Here is a 17,823-nt window from a genome sequence, read left to right on the forward strand (position 1 = left end):
TAATTTTATTTTCACGAACATTTTTTAGGGGTACCATGAAGGTCACTTAACCACGTGCTTGACTTTTAGCTATTTTAGTCTATACCCCAGAGGTTAGTCTATGTGGCGGCCATCACTGAAAAGAATGGCTGAGACAACATTTCCAGGATATTAAAAAAATTAATGAGTACAGAATTTTTGTTTGGGATGATGAAAAAATTTTGGAAATTGATAGTGATGATGCTTGAACAACATTGTGAATGTATTCAATGCCACTGAACTGTACACTTAAATGGCTAAAATGTTATGTACATTTTAACAACCTTTTAAAAAAGCACTGAATACATTTAACTAGAAAAAGATAAAATATGCTATAAAAAGAGTGAAGTGGAGACAATCGGTGCTACTCTACATTGCACTTAATGTAATAAAAAATGCAATTGTCTTTTTAAAAGTCTTTTGCCTGAATACATTAGCTGTTGCTGTTTGGATAGTAAATTGGCTTTTTTAAAAAACATTTATATTTTTAAGGTTTCATGTAATCATCCCTCCCCATCTCCTGTAGGAGCTTCTATGTATCAAGTTTAGAATGATGCTCTTAAGTTCCAGTCAATTCTGAGGTCTCCTAAATAACTTAGGAAGAGAAAACCTCAATCTGCTGTAAGATTCTTCTGTCCCTGTGAAACCTCACAAATCCACAGGGCTTTCTCTGTAAGGGGTTTTGTCACATGGCCTTCTAGTCATAGGTTCAATAGCTAGGCTTCTTAAAGCTACTGCGGTTCCCTCACTAACACAATGATGAGGGTTGAGATTTTAGAAGCCTTATGGCAAGAAAAGTCAAAGTTCAGGTCACTTAAGAGGAAAACAGACTTAGCGGTTGATGTGGTTTGGTTCTGTGTCCCCACCCAAATCTCATCTTGAATTGTAATTCCCACATGTGGGGAGAGGGATCTGTAATCCCTATGTGCCAAGTGAGGGAGGTGATTGGATCATGGGGGCAGTTTCCCCCATGCTGTTCTCGTAATAGTGAGTGAGTTCGCCTGAGAGCTGATGGTTTTATAAGTGTTTGGTAGTTCTTCTCTTGCTCTCTTCTCTCTCCTGCTGCCTTGTGAAGAAGGTCCATGCTTCTCCTTCACCTTCTGCCATGATTGTAAGTTTCCTGAGGCCTCCCCAGCCCCATGGAACTGCGAGTCAATGAAACCTCCTTCCTTTATAAACTACCGAGTCTCAGGGAAGTCCTTTATAGCAGTGTGAAAACGAACTAATACAGTGTGAAAATGGACTAATACTGAGCATTGGGGGTAAACCTAGAAGACATCTATAAATATTTTTCATTTCTGAAATACAACTTAATGTAAACACGCTAGGTAGACCACCAGTGGTATTTTATTCATTTAAAATTAATAGGTACTGAAACATACACTATCTTTGACATCATTTTCTTGTTCAAGAGCTTCTCCCCAGTAGTCTCAAAAGGTTAGTTTACTTATTCAGTAAGTATTTTTTGAAAACTTATAATGTTCCAGGTATGGGGGATATGTCAGTACACAAGACATACACTGATCTTTGCCCAAAGAAGCCTACACTCAAGTTGGGAAGGTGTAATAAACATAACAACTAAGTAAATTACATAGCATAGCGTATATTAGAATGTAACACATACTTTAGGAAAAATACAAACAATAGGACAAGGCGGATAGGGGAACTGGAGTGTTAAATGGGGTTGCCAAGGTAGAGAGCTCACTGAGAAGATGACAAGTGAGCAAAGAATTGAGAAAGATGAGGTCCGCCACTGAGTTCGCTACCGGAAGAGAGTTCCAGGTGAAGGGAACAGCCAGTGCTAAGGCCCTATGCGGACACATGCCTGGTACGTTCCCAGTGAAGTAAGGGGGCCAGCGGTGGATGGAGCAGAGTAACTGGGTAGGAGAGTGGGAGAAGATGAGGGCAGAACAAAAAAAAGACTTGATCCTGTAGAGCCAACTGGGCCATTGTCAGGAGTATGCTTTTACCATGAGGGAAGTGGGGAGCCACTGCAGGAATCTGAGCAGAGAAGTGACAAGATCTAGTTTGGGTTTAGATGTCCCTTTGAGATTGAATTCATTTTGTGGTAGCAAATATTCATGTGGGCCAGGCACGGTGGCTTATGCCTGTAATCCCAGCACTTTGGGAGGCTGAGGCGGGCAGATCATGAGGTCAGGAGATCAAGACCATCCTGGCTAACATGGTGAAACCCCGTCTCTACTAAAAATACAAAAGATTAGTCAGGTGTGGTGGCGAGTGCCTGTAGTCCCAGCTACTCAGGAGGCTGATGCAGGTGAATCGCTTGAACCCAGGAGGCGGAGGCTGCAGTGAGATCATGCCACTGCACTCCAGCCTGGGCGACAGAGCAAGACTCTGTCTCAAAAAGAAAATGCTCATGTGTTATTTCCCTGTGTGGTTTCTCCGTGTTTGGAGGATGTTTTGGGGGTGTCATTATTCAGAATGGTTGACTTTTGACTTCTCTCTACCACCTTTGTTATCCTGCTCCTTGTCCAGATCCTGCCTTTGGTTCCTTTTTCTCCCTCTACGATGATAAGGGACTTGGAACTTGATGAGGGAAAAGCTTTCGGTAAACAGCACTGAACTTCATCAGTTGTGTAAAACAAAGTGTCCACTCCCCACATATGTCCCAGTGGCTCTTACATATCTGAGCAGTCTTCTTTCTCACAGATGTCACTGGAGTGCAGGTCCATGCTTTACTGTGTATAGCAGAAAGCACAGATCCATGCTTTACTGTGTATAGTTCCTTATGACTGTGTGGCAAATAACCACTCATAATCTTAAAACAAGACTCTTATTAACTCACAGTTCTGTAGTTAAGAAGTTAAGTATGGCACGACCGGTTCCCCGCTCAGGGTATCACAAGATTAAATCAAGGTGTTGGCTGAACTCAGTTTTATTTTATAAGCTCTGAGGAAAAAAATACTTTCAAGACATTTGTTAGCACAGTTCAGTTTCTTGTGATCATAGGACTGAGGTCCCTGTTCCTTGCTGGCTGTGAGCCAGGAGTCTCCCAACATCTAGTGATTGAGCATGTGGCACTTTCTATCTTCAAGCCTGCAATGGCATGACAAATTCATCTGTCCCTTCAAACGTCTGATTTTCTCTTCTGCGGCTGCCAGATAAAACTCTCTGCTTTTATTTTTATTTTTTTATTTTTTTTGAGACCCAGACTCGCTCTGTCACCCAGGCTGGAGTGCAGTGGCGCAATCTTGGCTCACTGCAAGCTCCACCTCCCAGGTTCACGCCATTCTCCTGCCTCAGCCTCCTGAGTAGCTGGGACTACAGGCGCCCACCACCACGCCTGGTTAATTTTTGTATTTTTAGTAGAGACGAGGTTTCACCGTGTTAGCCAGGATGGTCTCGATCTCCTGACCTTGTGATCTGCCCGCCTCGGCCTCCCAAAGTGCTGGGATTACAGGTATGAGCCGCCGCACCTGGCTAACTCTCTGCTTTTAAAGGGCTCAGGTGATTAGTTCAGGCCCACCCAGGTGATTCCCCTATTTTAAGGTTTGTCGCAACTGTGCAAAGTAACATAATCTAATCACAGGAGTGAATTCCACTAAATTCCCAGTCCTGGGGATTATGCATGTGATTGCTCAGGGGATAGGAAATTTTAGGAGCCATTTTAGATTGTAATTCAGGTAAAGATGTTTTGGACCAGGCATTTGTAGTCAGCACAGAAAGATGTGGATAGATTTGAGAGATATGTGAAAGTATAACTGATGAGATTTTTATGATTGATTCAATCTGGATTGAGATAAGAGGTCAAAGATGATGCCCAGATTTACGGCTTGAGAAACTTGATGAATCTTGGTACCCTGTGGGAGCAACCTCTCTTTTAAAAGGATTCGCTGAATAAATCTTCCAATTTTCTATTAACAACTTCTATCTCTCGTTTTCTTTACTCAACAGGTGAGAGCGATATATTGAAAATGAAATTTTTATTGCTGAAGAAGTATACTAAAATAAATATGCATTTATGTAAAGTTTCAGTAAAAGAATATGCAAATAGGGATGAATTTCTGAATGGTCCACTTTGTACTCACACTGTTCTCCCCATGATCTAGAATAACGCTTGGCATGCAGTAAATGCTCAGTCTCTATTTATGGAGTGAATACATAAATGAGTGATTGCTAGTAACAACGAATGTTAACAAAACCTCAGTGAGGAGTGAACCCAGGTGACATCAGGAGTGACTTTCAGATGGAATCTCAGGTGTGATTTCATGGGAGAAGCTGCTCTCCCATCCCTGTCCTCCCGACTGACTTCTGTTTTCTTACAATGTGTGCCGGAGGCCTGAGATCCTGGGAGCCAGGCAGTGGGAGAACCCCTTCTGGGTATCCCTTCATCGCTCTGCTGACTGGCTCCAAGCCAAGCAGGCAGTTTCCCAGAAACAGGGCTTTGCAGGCCACCAGGGGAAGGTCACCGAATCCTGCCTTGGCACCTGTTAGACAGGGTTGGGAAGCTTGAAATGCATTCCTCTGTATGCATCACTCTTTCCCAACTGACAGGAGCATTTTAAGATGATGGTTTTTCCTCAGTTGTAAAGTAAAAGTGCTTAGTTGGCACAGCTTTCATGTCTAATGCAGAAGCAGAAGAAAGGGAAGGAAATCACTGTGTGTTACATCCAGATGCCTGGAAATGAGACTACAGGTGTGGCTTAGCTCACAGGTTATGCAGTGGTAGCAGTTTGAGCAAAGCTTCTGGCATTCTCTAAAACAAAAGTCTACTAACAAGGAAACATAACTCTGATTTTTAAGATCTTAAAAACCATTGAAGGGAAGAAGCAGATTTAATTAAACCCATATCATAATCATCAGGACTTTAAAATCATTGCTTTTCTCATCCAGAGGTTTACTCTGATTAAGGGGAAATAATTTTGCCATAGGTCCAGGGTGCCAGAGAGGAGCAGTTTTTCCATTGTCCTATTACATAGGCATCTTTAATAGGTTTGTTTATATTCCACTGCCACCACCAACTTTCCCACAGGGAATTTTTGGGAACATTGCATTCTAGCACAATGCACCTTCCTTTATTCTAAACAAGTGTCTAGAATGATTCAACATCAGGAATGAAAATATGTAGTAAAAACATTTGCAACAACACAAACAAAGATAATTGTGCTCCAAGGGTTAGTCATCTGCAGTTTATTTCCCCAACTGTGAATATTCCTGCTTTTCCTGCTGGCTCCTTGACTAGGGAGAATCCTCTGATCCTTCTCTTTTAAATACATTTCTTTCTCTGGTTCTATTTGTCTTGCCTGTGTTTCTGACTTTGAACTTTATTTTTACATACAAGGTTTTATACATCGTTATCTGAGAAATACAAGAGTCTATGTTTTAAGCAGTGTGGTTGATTCCTGGTGCGTGGTGTCACATACTTTCTCCTAGTTATTCCAACATGAATCCAGGGGCTGCAGTGAAGGGATTTTGCAGATGATATTATGATCCCAAATTAGTTGACCTTAAAACATGGATATCATCTGAGTGGGCCTGATATAAACACGCGAGTCACTGAAAAGCAGAGTCTTCTCTGGCAAGTCATAAATGGGGAAGTCAGAGAGGACACTCTAGCTGGGCTGGAAGAAGCCACAAACACCCATGCCCTGAGCAGCCGACAGGGGCCATGAGGCAAGGAATAAGGGAGGCTCTAGGAATTGAAGGTAGTCTCCAGCTGACAGCCAGCAAGGAAATGGGGCCCCAATCCTACAACCACAAGAAAATAACACTTTCCCACAACGAATGCACTTAGAAGACAACCCTGACCCCAACATGAGAACCACAGACCCAACCAGCACTTTGATTTTAGTTGAGTGTAAAGCTAAGCGGAAAATCCAGCCATGCTGCATTGGATTTCTGACCTACAAAAACTGTAAGATAATAAATGTGTGCTTCTTTAAGCTGCTAAATTTATGGTAATTTGTTACCCAAGAATAGAAAATTCACAGTGGCAGCTAAAAGTCCACATATTTAAACATGAAGCAGGGAAGAGGAATATATTGATACACTAGCTGGAAGAAAAATGAGTGGAATATTAGTATTTACTACTAAAAACATAGCTCAAGGCTACTCCTGCCACATAAGACCAGTGTTCTTCTAGTCATCTGACTGGTGAGAAATGAATCTAGTGGAGCATATTCATTCATTCATAGAATATTGATTCAGGGCCAACTAGTTATATGGGACTCACTTGGATTACTTTTATGGTGATAGAGAAACATTTAGGTAAAATGGTAACTGCATTTTTTTGGTTCACAAGAAATTTGAAAAGAAATTTGGAGACAGTAGCATAGAAAAAGCAGGCGTTCCAACTTAACATATCTGAATGAAGGATACCTTTAAAATATTTCAATTACTAGAAAAAGAGTATGTTGAGCAACTCTGACAGCCCAGCTATAATTATAGATCTTTTCTCCTCTTTGCCTTTTAGACAAAATTTTAATTAAATTTTAGTTGATATGACTAACAGAAAGAAAATTCAGGCTGTAACCAATAGGACTAAAAAAAGATGGTGCAATGTTAGCTGTGGGTGTAGGATAGAATATTCCCTTGCCTTCTTAATTTTGTTCCCACTGTTAAACAGGAGGGATTAGATATTTCTGATTTATTTCTCTTGTTGTCCTTTGTTGTTCATGAATTTAGGGCTGCATTTCATTGACTCCAAAGTAATTTCTGAAAAAAAAAAAGATCTGCTGACATTACAGGGTATCTGGATCATTAACCACGTCAATGCTGACCAAGGAAATAATGTTATAGTAGAAACAGCTATTTGTCTAAAATAAAGGCTGAGATGATGCCATTTTATATATCCTTATAAGAGTTTATGGGGTATTAATTTTTGTGGAAAGTTAACAAAAAATCTGGAAGCTAAAGAGAAGACTATTGATTAGAAAGGATTATTTAAAATATTATTTGTATTCTTTGTTCTGCTCCATTCCTCCTAGAATATAAAATAATCAACTTGGTGTCCCCTAATTTTTTAGAAACACTCATTCTTTTATTCTGTTAGAGAATGTCCTAGTTATATCATGGGGAAGGTATGGCAGGGTACAAAGATGAATGGTAAGGGGAAGAAGCGATTTGGAAAAGAGAACCCTTTGACTTAAAAAAAAGGTGGGTTTTTACAAGTGTCTTTTTGTTTTTGAGAAGGAGTCTCGCTCTATCACCCAGGCTGGAGTGCAGTGGCACAATCTCAGCTCACTGCAAGCTCCACCTCCCCAGGTTCATGCCATTCTCCTGCCTCAGCCTCCCAAGTAGCTGGGACTACAGGCGCCTGCCACCATGCCTAGCTAATTTTTTGTATTTTTAGTAGAGACAAGGTATCACCATGTTAGTCAGGATGGTCTCGATCTCCTGACCTTGTGATCCACCCGCCTCGGCCTCCCAAAGTGCTGGGAATACAGGCGTGAGCCACCACACCTGGCCTTACAAGTGTCTTTTATAGCAGGGATTGGTCAACATTCTTTTTGTGGACCAAGAGACAAAATCAGGGATATTATATCAGTACATATATAACAAGAGAGAAAAAGAATTTACACATTTTTACTGAAGCTAAATATCCAATAATTGGGTACATTAAGAAAATGCTGGCCTACCAATGAGAAGAATGTAATTCTTGGCCGGGTGCGGTGGCTCATGCCACCTGGCCTGGCCAACCTGGTGAAACCCTGTCTCTACTAAAAACACAAAATTAGCCAGGCGTGGTGGTGCATGCCTGTAATCCCAGCTACTTGGGAGGCTGAGGCAGAAGAATCACTTGAATACAGGAGGCAGAGTTTGCAGTGAGCCAAGATCATGCCATGGCACTCTAGCCTGGGCAAAAAGAGCAAAACTCCACTCAAAAAAAAAAAAAAAAAAAAGAATGTAATTCTTCTTGGGAGTATGCGTTTTTAAAAATTGGGGTTACAAGTTAGTGTTCCCTGTTATCGAATCGATTATAAATATTCATCTGTAAAATCCATTAGTTCATTCTCTATAAAAAAGTAGGTTCTGGGCCTCATTTAGTTCATGGGCGACAGTGGCCTCTTGTTCAGAGTCCTTTTAGAACCCCGGGAACTGATTATTCTCAGCATATGTTAGGAATTGAATAGAAGAAAATAAACATGAATGTCAGTGATAGGAACCAATTGTCCACATGGAAAATCATAAACGAAGTAGGCAAGGGCTGTGGGGAAAGAACTATAGGGAATTAACCAACATTTATGAAATTTGGATTTAGATAATAGATAAAAAAGAAATCTCCTGAAAACCTACACAGTCTGTGCTGTATCCAGACAATATTCATTTTTTTTCTAGGTGATAGTTTTACAAGAGCCAGTTTTTGTTTTTTCCTCCTTTATGTAGTTTTAAAACTTAGTTTTGTTAGTATATGCAGTAAATTTTAAATAAGGTATGGACCTAAAAGTAAACAATTTATTTTCATTTAAGATCCATTGATTTCTACGAAGTAAATAGTATAACGAGTTTCTGCTATTGTTTGAATGTTTGTGTCCCCACCAAATTCTCATGTTGAAACTTAATCCCTTAATGTGATGGTATTACCAGGTGGGGCCTTTTAGCAGGTGATCAGGACTTGAGGGCAGAGCTTTCATGATGGGGATTAGTGCCCTTATAAAAGAGGCCCCAGGCCAGGCGCGGTGGCTCTCGCCTGTAATCCCAGCACTCTGTGAGGCCAAGGTGGGCAGATCACATGAGGTCAGGAGTTCCAGACCAGCCTGACCAACATGGTGAAACCCTGTCTGCACTAAAAATACAAAATTAGCTGGGTGTGGTGGTGCATGCCTATAATTCCAGCTACTCGGGAGGCTGAGGCAGGAGAATCGCTTGAACCTGGGAGGCGAAGGTTGCAGTGAGCAGAGATTGCACCATTGCACTCCAGCCTGGGCAACAAGAGCAAAACTCTGTCAAAAAAAAAAAAAAAAAAAAAGCCCCAGAGGGCTGCCTTGCTTCTTCCACCATGGGAGGACACAGTGAGAAGGGGCCACCTATGGACCAGAAGGCTGCCCTCCCTAGATACCAAATCTGGCAGTGCCTTGATTTTGGATTTTCTAGCCTCCAGAACTATGAGAAATAAATGTTGTTTATAAGCCACCCAGTTTATGGTATTTTTGTTAGAGCAGCCCAAACATAATAAGACACTTTCCAATAAAAAAATGCACTTACAAATATGCTACCTACATTTTGTTTCTTATTTCTTTTATTGTAGGGTAAAACTCCATTATAAAGTATCATAATTTATTGTGGGTTAGGTTTATTGCAGACTAAAATTACTTTCCTCTAATCAGGGAATATATTCAATGTTGACTAATGTTATGTCATGTAAACATCGCTGCTTCTAGTTGGCTAACTTTCTAGAAGGAAGATTTCAACTTTGATTAAGATAGGTAAGCCAAGATCAATTATGTAAGCATTTTACAAATATCTCTGAATATCACAATTGTTGTATTTGCTGTTAGAAAGGAAAACTCTGCAAAGACATATAGTACTTGATTTAATGCCTCTGATCAGGGTAGAAACAATTTTTAAAACCTTAATTTAGCAAAGCATTCAAAATATGCTCGTTTTTCTTCCTTGGGCCTTAACTTTGTCTAATTTTGTAGAATGTAATATCTTTTCTCATCCTGAAATACAGGAATTTTATAAGGTACATTGTAAAATAAACAAGACTTTCCTGATATCTCCTTCTCTAGGAAAGTCCTACCAGTGACCCCCACCCCCAACAAGTCAGGGCACTGACTCCCTGAAGCTCTCACATACGACGTACATATTTCTATCATTATCTTTCTACATGGTTTTATAAATCTGCTTAAAAGCCCACATGCTCAGTTAGATTTTGAGCAACTTGAAGGAAGGGATTGCATGTCATTCATCATCACACTATCCTTGGTACCTAGCACAATTCAAACATGTAGCAGGAGCTCATTATACACTTACTGAATTAAGAGGTCAATGAATGGACACACTGAAGGGCCACTGGACAGGTATAAGCTTCTATTTTCATCCAGGGATGGATTAGCATCCTCACGTCTTCCCTACTGTTTTTCAAGAAATTCCAAGACAATTCTGAATGCAGGATAAGGATGCGGATCAGAAAAGAACAGAAAGAGGAAAAGGAAATGCCCAAGAATGAGAAAGGGCCTTTCTCAGAGAGCAGGAGCCATGGGATAAGGCCTGTGGACCACAACTGGGGACAACACAGTGTGTCCACCTTAATGTTGAGTGCAGTGTTGCCAAGTCCCTGATTCCCTGAGCCCTTCCCTTCCTTTCCCTTCCTTTCCTTTTCCTTTCTTTCTTTTCTTTGTTTCCTTTTTTGCTTTTTTTGGGGGGGAGTTCCTTCTTACCATTTTGTAGTCTTTTACTGGAAATCTCTAGCTCTCCTGAAAGGAGCCTACGGAAGGCTCCACTTGGCAAAGCTCTAAGGAGGACAGAGTGCCTACCACTTACCCTCTGCCTTCCCCTCCAATTTTGAGGCCACTGTAGTGGTAACACATGATAAGAACGTGGGACAGTCATATCTCTTTTAATTGCTGAAAACACGGAGATTCTTCCTTTCGTTTGCAATCTGGGTGATGTGTTTGAAGGGGAAGAGGAAACTTCTTCTGTGGGAACATTTTCCTTGGCCCCTATCGCCAGCACTGGAAATGGCTTTTCTTGACTTGTTAGGACTACAAACACAGCAACAAATTCTTTCAACATCTGTAATACTTTTCTCACTACTCATTTTAGATTGCTTTAGCTTCCTGTGAGGAGTCAAAACACATATATGATGTGTGACCAGTGCTATGGTTTGAATGTTTGTCTCTTCTAAAACTCGTGTTGAAACTTAACCCCCTGCAGTGTTGAGAGGTGGGGCTTTTAAGAGGTGATTGGTCATGCGGGCTCTGCCCTCATGAATGGATTATTCCACTCATGGATTAATAGGTAATCACAGGAGTGAGGCTGATGGCCTTATAAGTAGGGGAAGACAGACCTGAGTTAGCATGCTCAGCCTCCTTACTATGTGTGCCCTGCACCATCTTGAGACTCTGCAGAGAGTCCCACTAGTAAGCAGACTCTCACCAGAGGCAGCCCCTTGACTTGGATTTCTGAGCCACCAAACTGTAAGAAATAAATTCCTTTTCTTTATAAATTGCAAAGTTTCAAGTATTCTGTTATAAGCAACAGAAAATGAAAATAAGACAACCAACTTGTATTTTTCTTCCATCCCCTCCTTCCCCAAACTTCAGCCCCATTTTTAGCCACTGGGGCTGGGGAATAAGACGTAGATGAGAAACTTGAGGAATAGATGCGTACTTTGCATCCTCACAGTCATGATTAGCTGTAAGCCTAGAAGCCTGGGGCTGAGGTGGCCTGCTCAGGGCCCTACGAAACATCTGCTAGAGACTCTGAGAGGGTAGACATGTGGAGATGCCTGGTTTCTACCTTTACCATGAGTCTAATTACCATGCCAGTTATCGTAGAACTATGTGTATGTATCAGGAGAACATTACGGTTTTCATTTTTAAAAATTCATCCAATATTAATTAAAAAATGAGACTTTTTTTTTATAAGTAAACTTTTTTAAAAAGAAAAAAAGTTCTTACACATGAACTACGAATCAATATTTTTTTCCAAGAGAAAATGGGTATGGTAATACAATGGAAGTGTTGACCCAGCAGAGAATAAGACTGCTCATTGTGACTAGTGATCTAGCTTATTGCTTACATTTTTAAATTTGAAAAAAATTGGAGCAAGTTCCTTTGTTTCTTTAAGTATTGTCTCTTTTCTTATTTTTGTCTGATGTACACAAATGTGGTTAAAACTCTGACACAAAGGGCTAATTTTGTTCTTTCAGAAAAAAACTTAAATGTTTTCCAAAAGCTTTAAAATATTTTCCTGTCCTTATAAAAGAAAATACAAATATAAGGGGGATTTAATGTTTGATATTTTATAAAGTTCTTGGAAACCATTTTGATGGCACTGCATTTATGATACCAAGGTTAGAGAAAAGAAGAAAAACATCTATCCAGATTTAAACCATTCCAAGGTCAGAATTATATTGTATATGTATCCAGAGGTTCATCCTTTTAGTATGAACTAAACGGTTCATATGCTTTAGTATTTAAGCATTTTCAGATTTCAAGACTACTTAAGAGTGGTCTCTATCATTTGTGCATCATAATACCCCTTTTATTGTTGTGTAAACATATATAACAATATTAGCAATATTTGTAAGAGAATCTAGTTTAATAAACTTAGTACCAAATGTAAACTATAGGATTCATGATGGTAATTAGTCCAAACAACTGGCATACTTACAATTGCATTTCTTCTGAACAAACCTAAGCTTGCATGCTGTTCTGTAGGTAGAGAGTCGGATGCGATCCAGATCTTGAGCCCCTAGTGCAGGGAAAAAGGACACATAAGGTATGCCATGTGTGCAGAAAGAAATTTACAATGTTTACAAATAAAACAACTGCAGATATGATCCTTACACCTAATTTTATTTTTATTAGAATATAAATATAACTTTAAGACTTGAACAGGTCTGTCCTATTCAAGGACAAGTTCCTCAGGTTCTAGGGAAAAAGAGCAGACGCATGTAATTAACATTGGAGATTAGGTTGTAAACCATATTCATGGATCAAGAAACACAATGTCATCCCTGTTGTGTCCACCACTTCTGAGAACAATGTGCTCAAGCTGTGACCTACAGTGAAACAGCTAGATGATATAGATACTATCATCAAATAAGCACTCAAAGTGCATTGCTATTGGTCATTAGAATGTGGCTGTTAGGTGACTAGGTACTGACTGTTGAGCATCTTCTCTGTGTGCCCTTAGGCCAATTGCTTTTAGAGCTTCAATTTTCTCACTTGGAAGATGGGGATGATGATAATAATAGTACTTATTTCACAGGACTGTTTTAAGGATAAATGAGTGAATATACCTAAGGCACTTAAACACTGTCTGGCATACAGTAAATGCTGCGTAAGTATTCATTTTTATTACTAACAACTTTCTTGTGATCCTTCCTGTCAATCTCAGAGGAAGAGATGATCCTTCCTGTCAATCTCAGAGGTTGTTCTAAAACAACCTCTACCCTTTCTTTTACTGTGGCTTCCAGTTCCTTCCTAACTTAGAGGGAACACATTCCCTATATTCTTAAACTACTTTCCTTATTCCACTCTTCCACTTAGGAGTCCAGCATGGCTCCTGATACCCAGAACATCAGGTCTAAAAGCTCTGCTCAGAATCCAATCTCGTCTGCAGGTTCTTTCCAGCTTACTCACCTAACGACATTGCCCACTACTTTCTACCACAGAATCTCTTGTAGGCTTGGTCAGTCTCATCTCAATGCCCTGCAGATGGGCTGCTTGTTACATCAAGAGCTGAGCTCCTAGTATTCCTCCCACCCTCCTTTGAATGAGTTAATCTCTAGACTGTGTGTAGAACACATTAGACTATTAATAAATGTCTGCTTTTCTCCATTTCTACATATTTGTTTTTTCTAAGCCCATGTTTATGGTCCATAACAGATATAAAGGCATGTATTGAACTTTTATCTTTACCAGTCATATACTAATAAAATGTGCTATGTGAATCCTTTTGAGTAAAACAGAATAGCAAGCAAATGAACTATCCTGGAAGCAATTATATTAGAAGGCCAATTAAGTGCTTTCCCAGTGAAACTCAGGATGAATTAGCAAACGTCCCTCACTAGGGGATTTAGCATTTCCTCAACTCAAACCGATATCTTCAGATTGACTTAAAGTGTTGCCAATAGTTCTATTACTTTGTGGTGTTACAAAGCAGATCATTAAACGGTCACTCTTAATAAAGCTTATTATTTGACAAATAGGCTTAGTGACACTGAGCACTTGAGGGATCAAAGAGATGGGGAACTACCCTCACCCAATGCAGGAATTCCCTTAGAAATGTTCTCAAGAGATGAACATTTAGCCAACGGCCATGTAGGATTATTTCCAATGATAGAGAAGATTATTACTTGTGAAAATAAATGAACTTTAAAGGAAGTAAACTTTAACTCTGTCACTTCCCAGTTGTGTGAGTTTCACCAAGTTTTTCCTTGGCATCTCAATTTCCTCATGGATAAAGCCAGATAACAATATCAACTTTACTGGCTGGTAATAGACAGATATAAAGTCTTGACTTCTGCACTGGGAACATAATGACCACTTAACAGTAAATGGGCCCCTTAAGAGGCTTCATGTGCCATTTCTGAACAAAAATATGTGATAGAAATTTCTTTTTTATATTTGAGCTTTGATTTGCCTCCCTGTAACTTCAACCTATTTGATCTAGTTTCCCCTGGAGTCACATACTCTTTTCCCCTTGCCACTTGAGAATTCATTTCTCAAATATTGCAAAGCAGCTACATTAGCATTATTAGTATCCTCATTACCCTCTGAAAATTATGTGCAAAAGTCCTTGTCATCATGGACTTTAAAATTTAGCTGGGGAGGTAGCTTCTCCTTGACATTTTTTAGGGTAAAAGATATTCAACTCCACGGCCATTTCAGGTATACTGTTTATCTGTCTGGCACCCAGTAGGGCTTCAATTCATGGCAGTTGTTATTATTATTTTCATTATGATCAAGCATGGTTTGAAACCCTTAAACATTCTAGTCACCCTGTTCTGTAACTGGCTAATATCTCTTTAAAATTAGGTGTCCAAAATTAATCCAAATAGCTATTGCTTTACCTGTATAGAATATACAGAAAGCAATTATTACTACCTTTGATAAAGACTCCTAGCTAATGTGATCTTTTTTAAAAAATAGATGGCTCATTATGCCAGCTTTTATTAAGTTTGAAGTTAATTAAAAAGCTGCTTTGAAAAATCATATGCACTTCTATATAAGTCTATTTTTTTTTCTATTTGCTATTTAAATGCCTATTTTGGAGCTAAGGGTAGGACGTCGTATTTATCTGGTTAGTTATTTTTAAAATTTAGCTCATACTAGGAACTTTTCTGAATCTTTTAAAATTCTTATGTCACTGGAACTTCAAAAATCTTTCCTAGTTTCATGCCCTCTGTAAATCTGACTCATGTGGGGAATGAGCTCTCTAGGATGCCCAATAACCAGAGACAGAGAGACTTTTAGAAATACCTGAATGCTAAATCTGCCTTTGCTCCCAGATGAGGATGTACTTTTACTGGTGCTAAGTTTGGCTCAGCAATCAGGAGAGTCTCAATACCTGTAAATAATCACTTAAAAGAAAACATTAGGGGCACAGATTATTTGTGTAAGTTCTTCAAGCATAATGATTTAAGCTCCAGATGAAAAAAAGTTTGTGATGTGGCACATAGTTAAGTTTCTCAGTTTCTGCAAGACCTTACCCTCTGAGCACAGTAACCCTGGCACCTCTGCACTTTCCTCTGATCGAAGTCCTGGGGGAAATATGGCAAAGGTGCACTTCTCCAGGATGCAGTAAAGAGGGATGTGGAGATGCTGCGTTGGGCCTGAAGTGCACTGACTGCTCTCTCTTGTCCTATCACTATGTGGACTTAACTGACCCTGTGTCTTGTTCAAGAACCAGGAAGAGGTCTGTAGGTCTATAAATGTTGTATAAATTCTTCCTGGCTGATGATGTAAGCCCTGAATATTAAAAGGCATGTGGTGAACAATACAATTTAGTGTGTCAGATATAGCAGCACACAACTGTGCACAATCAATGTATGAGTTAACTGCAGGATCCATCCAGAAAGGGACCAGAAGAAGCTGGGCTGAGATATGATACATAACCTCTTAACTCTGTTTATCTGCCTTGTCAAAATAAATGTATTTTTCTCTGCCCCAACAAACCACGAACTTAACCCAGTTTTACATGTGTGATCTTTTCTTGAAAGTTTATAAACCCAAAAACCTACTTTGGGATTAGTTGTGTGACTTCTGTGTCTTCATTCATTGATTAAAAACAAGGACCAGAACAGGGCCACAAACAGAGCCTTTCAGGATACTACTAGAAGCCTTCCTCCAAGTTGATAGACCCATTAGTTGTGGCTTTAGACATGGTCATGACATCCCCTATAAATCTACCTAACTGTATTGTGACCCAGTCCACAATTCCCCAACACAAGCACAGTCTAACAGCTTTTGTCAATCTCTTGCTGAAATTAAAGTTAATTTTTATCAGATGGTATTTTTCTGATCTAGCAGTCTGGTAGTCTTATTAAAAAGCATATTAGCTGACTTTATTTATTAAAAAGATGAAATTTAAATAAATGAGTAAAGAAATAAAATCAGCAGAGCAATCTTTGCTTTTAGCATGTTGACATGTCTAGAATTACCACTATATTTTGGCCAAGATCTAGAAAACATTCATTTTGTTATGAAACTTGTAACCAGTTCATACCCTAAACTCCAAAGAATCTATACTTTTTCTTTTTAATAAAAAACTACAGAATTTTCCCATCACATTTTTTTCAATGTACTCTTCATTATTTTTCAAAATAATGGATAGTGGTTGTTTTCTGAATTATATCACTGGGATATAATTCTTTAAATCTGGAGATTCAACTCATTTAAGTGATTTCTTAGTTTTGCTTCATACTAATACAGTGGGGGATGGCATACATAATTAAGGGTTGAGATAAATACTATTTTCTCTACTTCTACATATATTTGAAACTTTTCATAATAAAAAAACTAAAACAAATTTATTTAAGGCAACTTAGTGCTCTTGCACCATCTCCCCAAACCTCTTGTACCCATGTCATAGTTGGAAGGAAGTAATAAATATGACAGCAAAGACACAGATGGTTTACACTGTTATCAACAGCAGTTTTCCCTTTTTTTAGCCCTTTTTGAAAAGATTCTCTTTCTTCTCTTCTCCTTCTGTCTCTACTTCCCTCTCTCCCTCTCCCTCACTTCCTTCTTTCCTTCCACCTTTTCCCTACTCATTCATTCGTTCATTCAACCAACCAATTAACCAACAAATCAACCAACCAGTCTTATCTAATTTTCGGTTTTAGCTTTTGCACTCTGAACATTTTCACACAATTTTTGTATGTTTTGCCTTCTATATTTTGATAGCTCATTATAAAACATTCTATTAATATATAGCCATTTTGATTCTTAAACATTTCATTCATTTAAAAGTTTTGCTCAACATATATTTACAGAATAAAAATGAAGCCTATGATGAACCTGCTGACTGAACTCTGCCACACTTTATCATTGGCTCTGTGTGTGTGTGTGTGTGTGTGTGTGTGTGAAGGACGGAGGGAGAGAGAGAGAGATACTGAGAGAGACAGAGAGAGAGAGATACTGAGAGGAAGGTAAAGGAGTTTGGTGGTAAAAAAATGATTGCTACCTTAGGTAGCTGAGTGGAATACAGTATCCCTCATTGAGCTAAGTAAGGTACAAACAGGGAGGAATAGGTTTGTTGATGGGTGAAGACAGCTTTAGGCTAAAGAGTTTGAGTTGCTTGTATGATGTCCAAGTGAGATATCCACAGGACAGTTGGATATAAGGATTAGAGCTTTAGCATATTCCAGAAATTATCAACAAGCACACAAAATGTAGTAGTGTGCTTGACTGGGCCAAGATTGCCAACAGGAGACTCTGTGCACAAGTAGGGCTATTCTATATTTCTAGTGACAAAATGAGGCACAAACTTGGGAATAGGAGTGTTCTCCCCACTTCTGAACTGTGCCCAGCTGCTTGGCAGTTGTTCAAAGACCGCGGGCTTTGACTAGAAGGCAGCCGCCTTGGCAGGGACGATAGGTACTTTTGTGATGGGCACTATTAGTGAAGTGACAATGAGCCCTCCTCAAGCTGCTTCATTAGCAGAAGA

General features: G+C 39.4%; 1 protein-coding gene across 26 annotated transcripts in view; it reads right to left on the reverse strand.

The window, feature by feature from the left end:
- The window catches only part of DTNA (dystrobrevin alpha), a 393,764-nt gene that overhangs the window by 113,512 nt on the left and 262,429 nt on the right, over positions 1-17,823 (reverse strand). For 25 of the 26 annotated variants that reach the window (XM_030810583.1, XM_012506352.2, XM_030810579.1 and 22 more), the window contains one exon: positions 12,319-12,399. In XM_030810583.1, the coding sequence (XP_030666443.1) occupies positions 12,319-12,399 (81 nt within the window). Of the gene's footprint in view, positions 1-12,318; positions 12,400-15,134; positions 15,303-17,823 lie in introns of those variants that run through there. The other variant, XM_030810590.1, reaches the window with a different exon arrangement.

This window comes from Nomascus leucogenys, chromosome 4, assembly GCF_006542625.1.
Source record: "Nomascus leucogenys isolate Asia chromosome 4, Asia_NLE_v1, whole genome shotgun sequence".
In the NCBI taxonomy this organism is placed as follows: Eukaryota; Metazoa; Chordata; class Mammalia; order Primates; family Hylobatidae; genus Nomascus; species Nomascus leucogenys.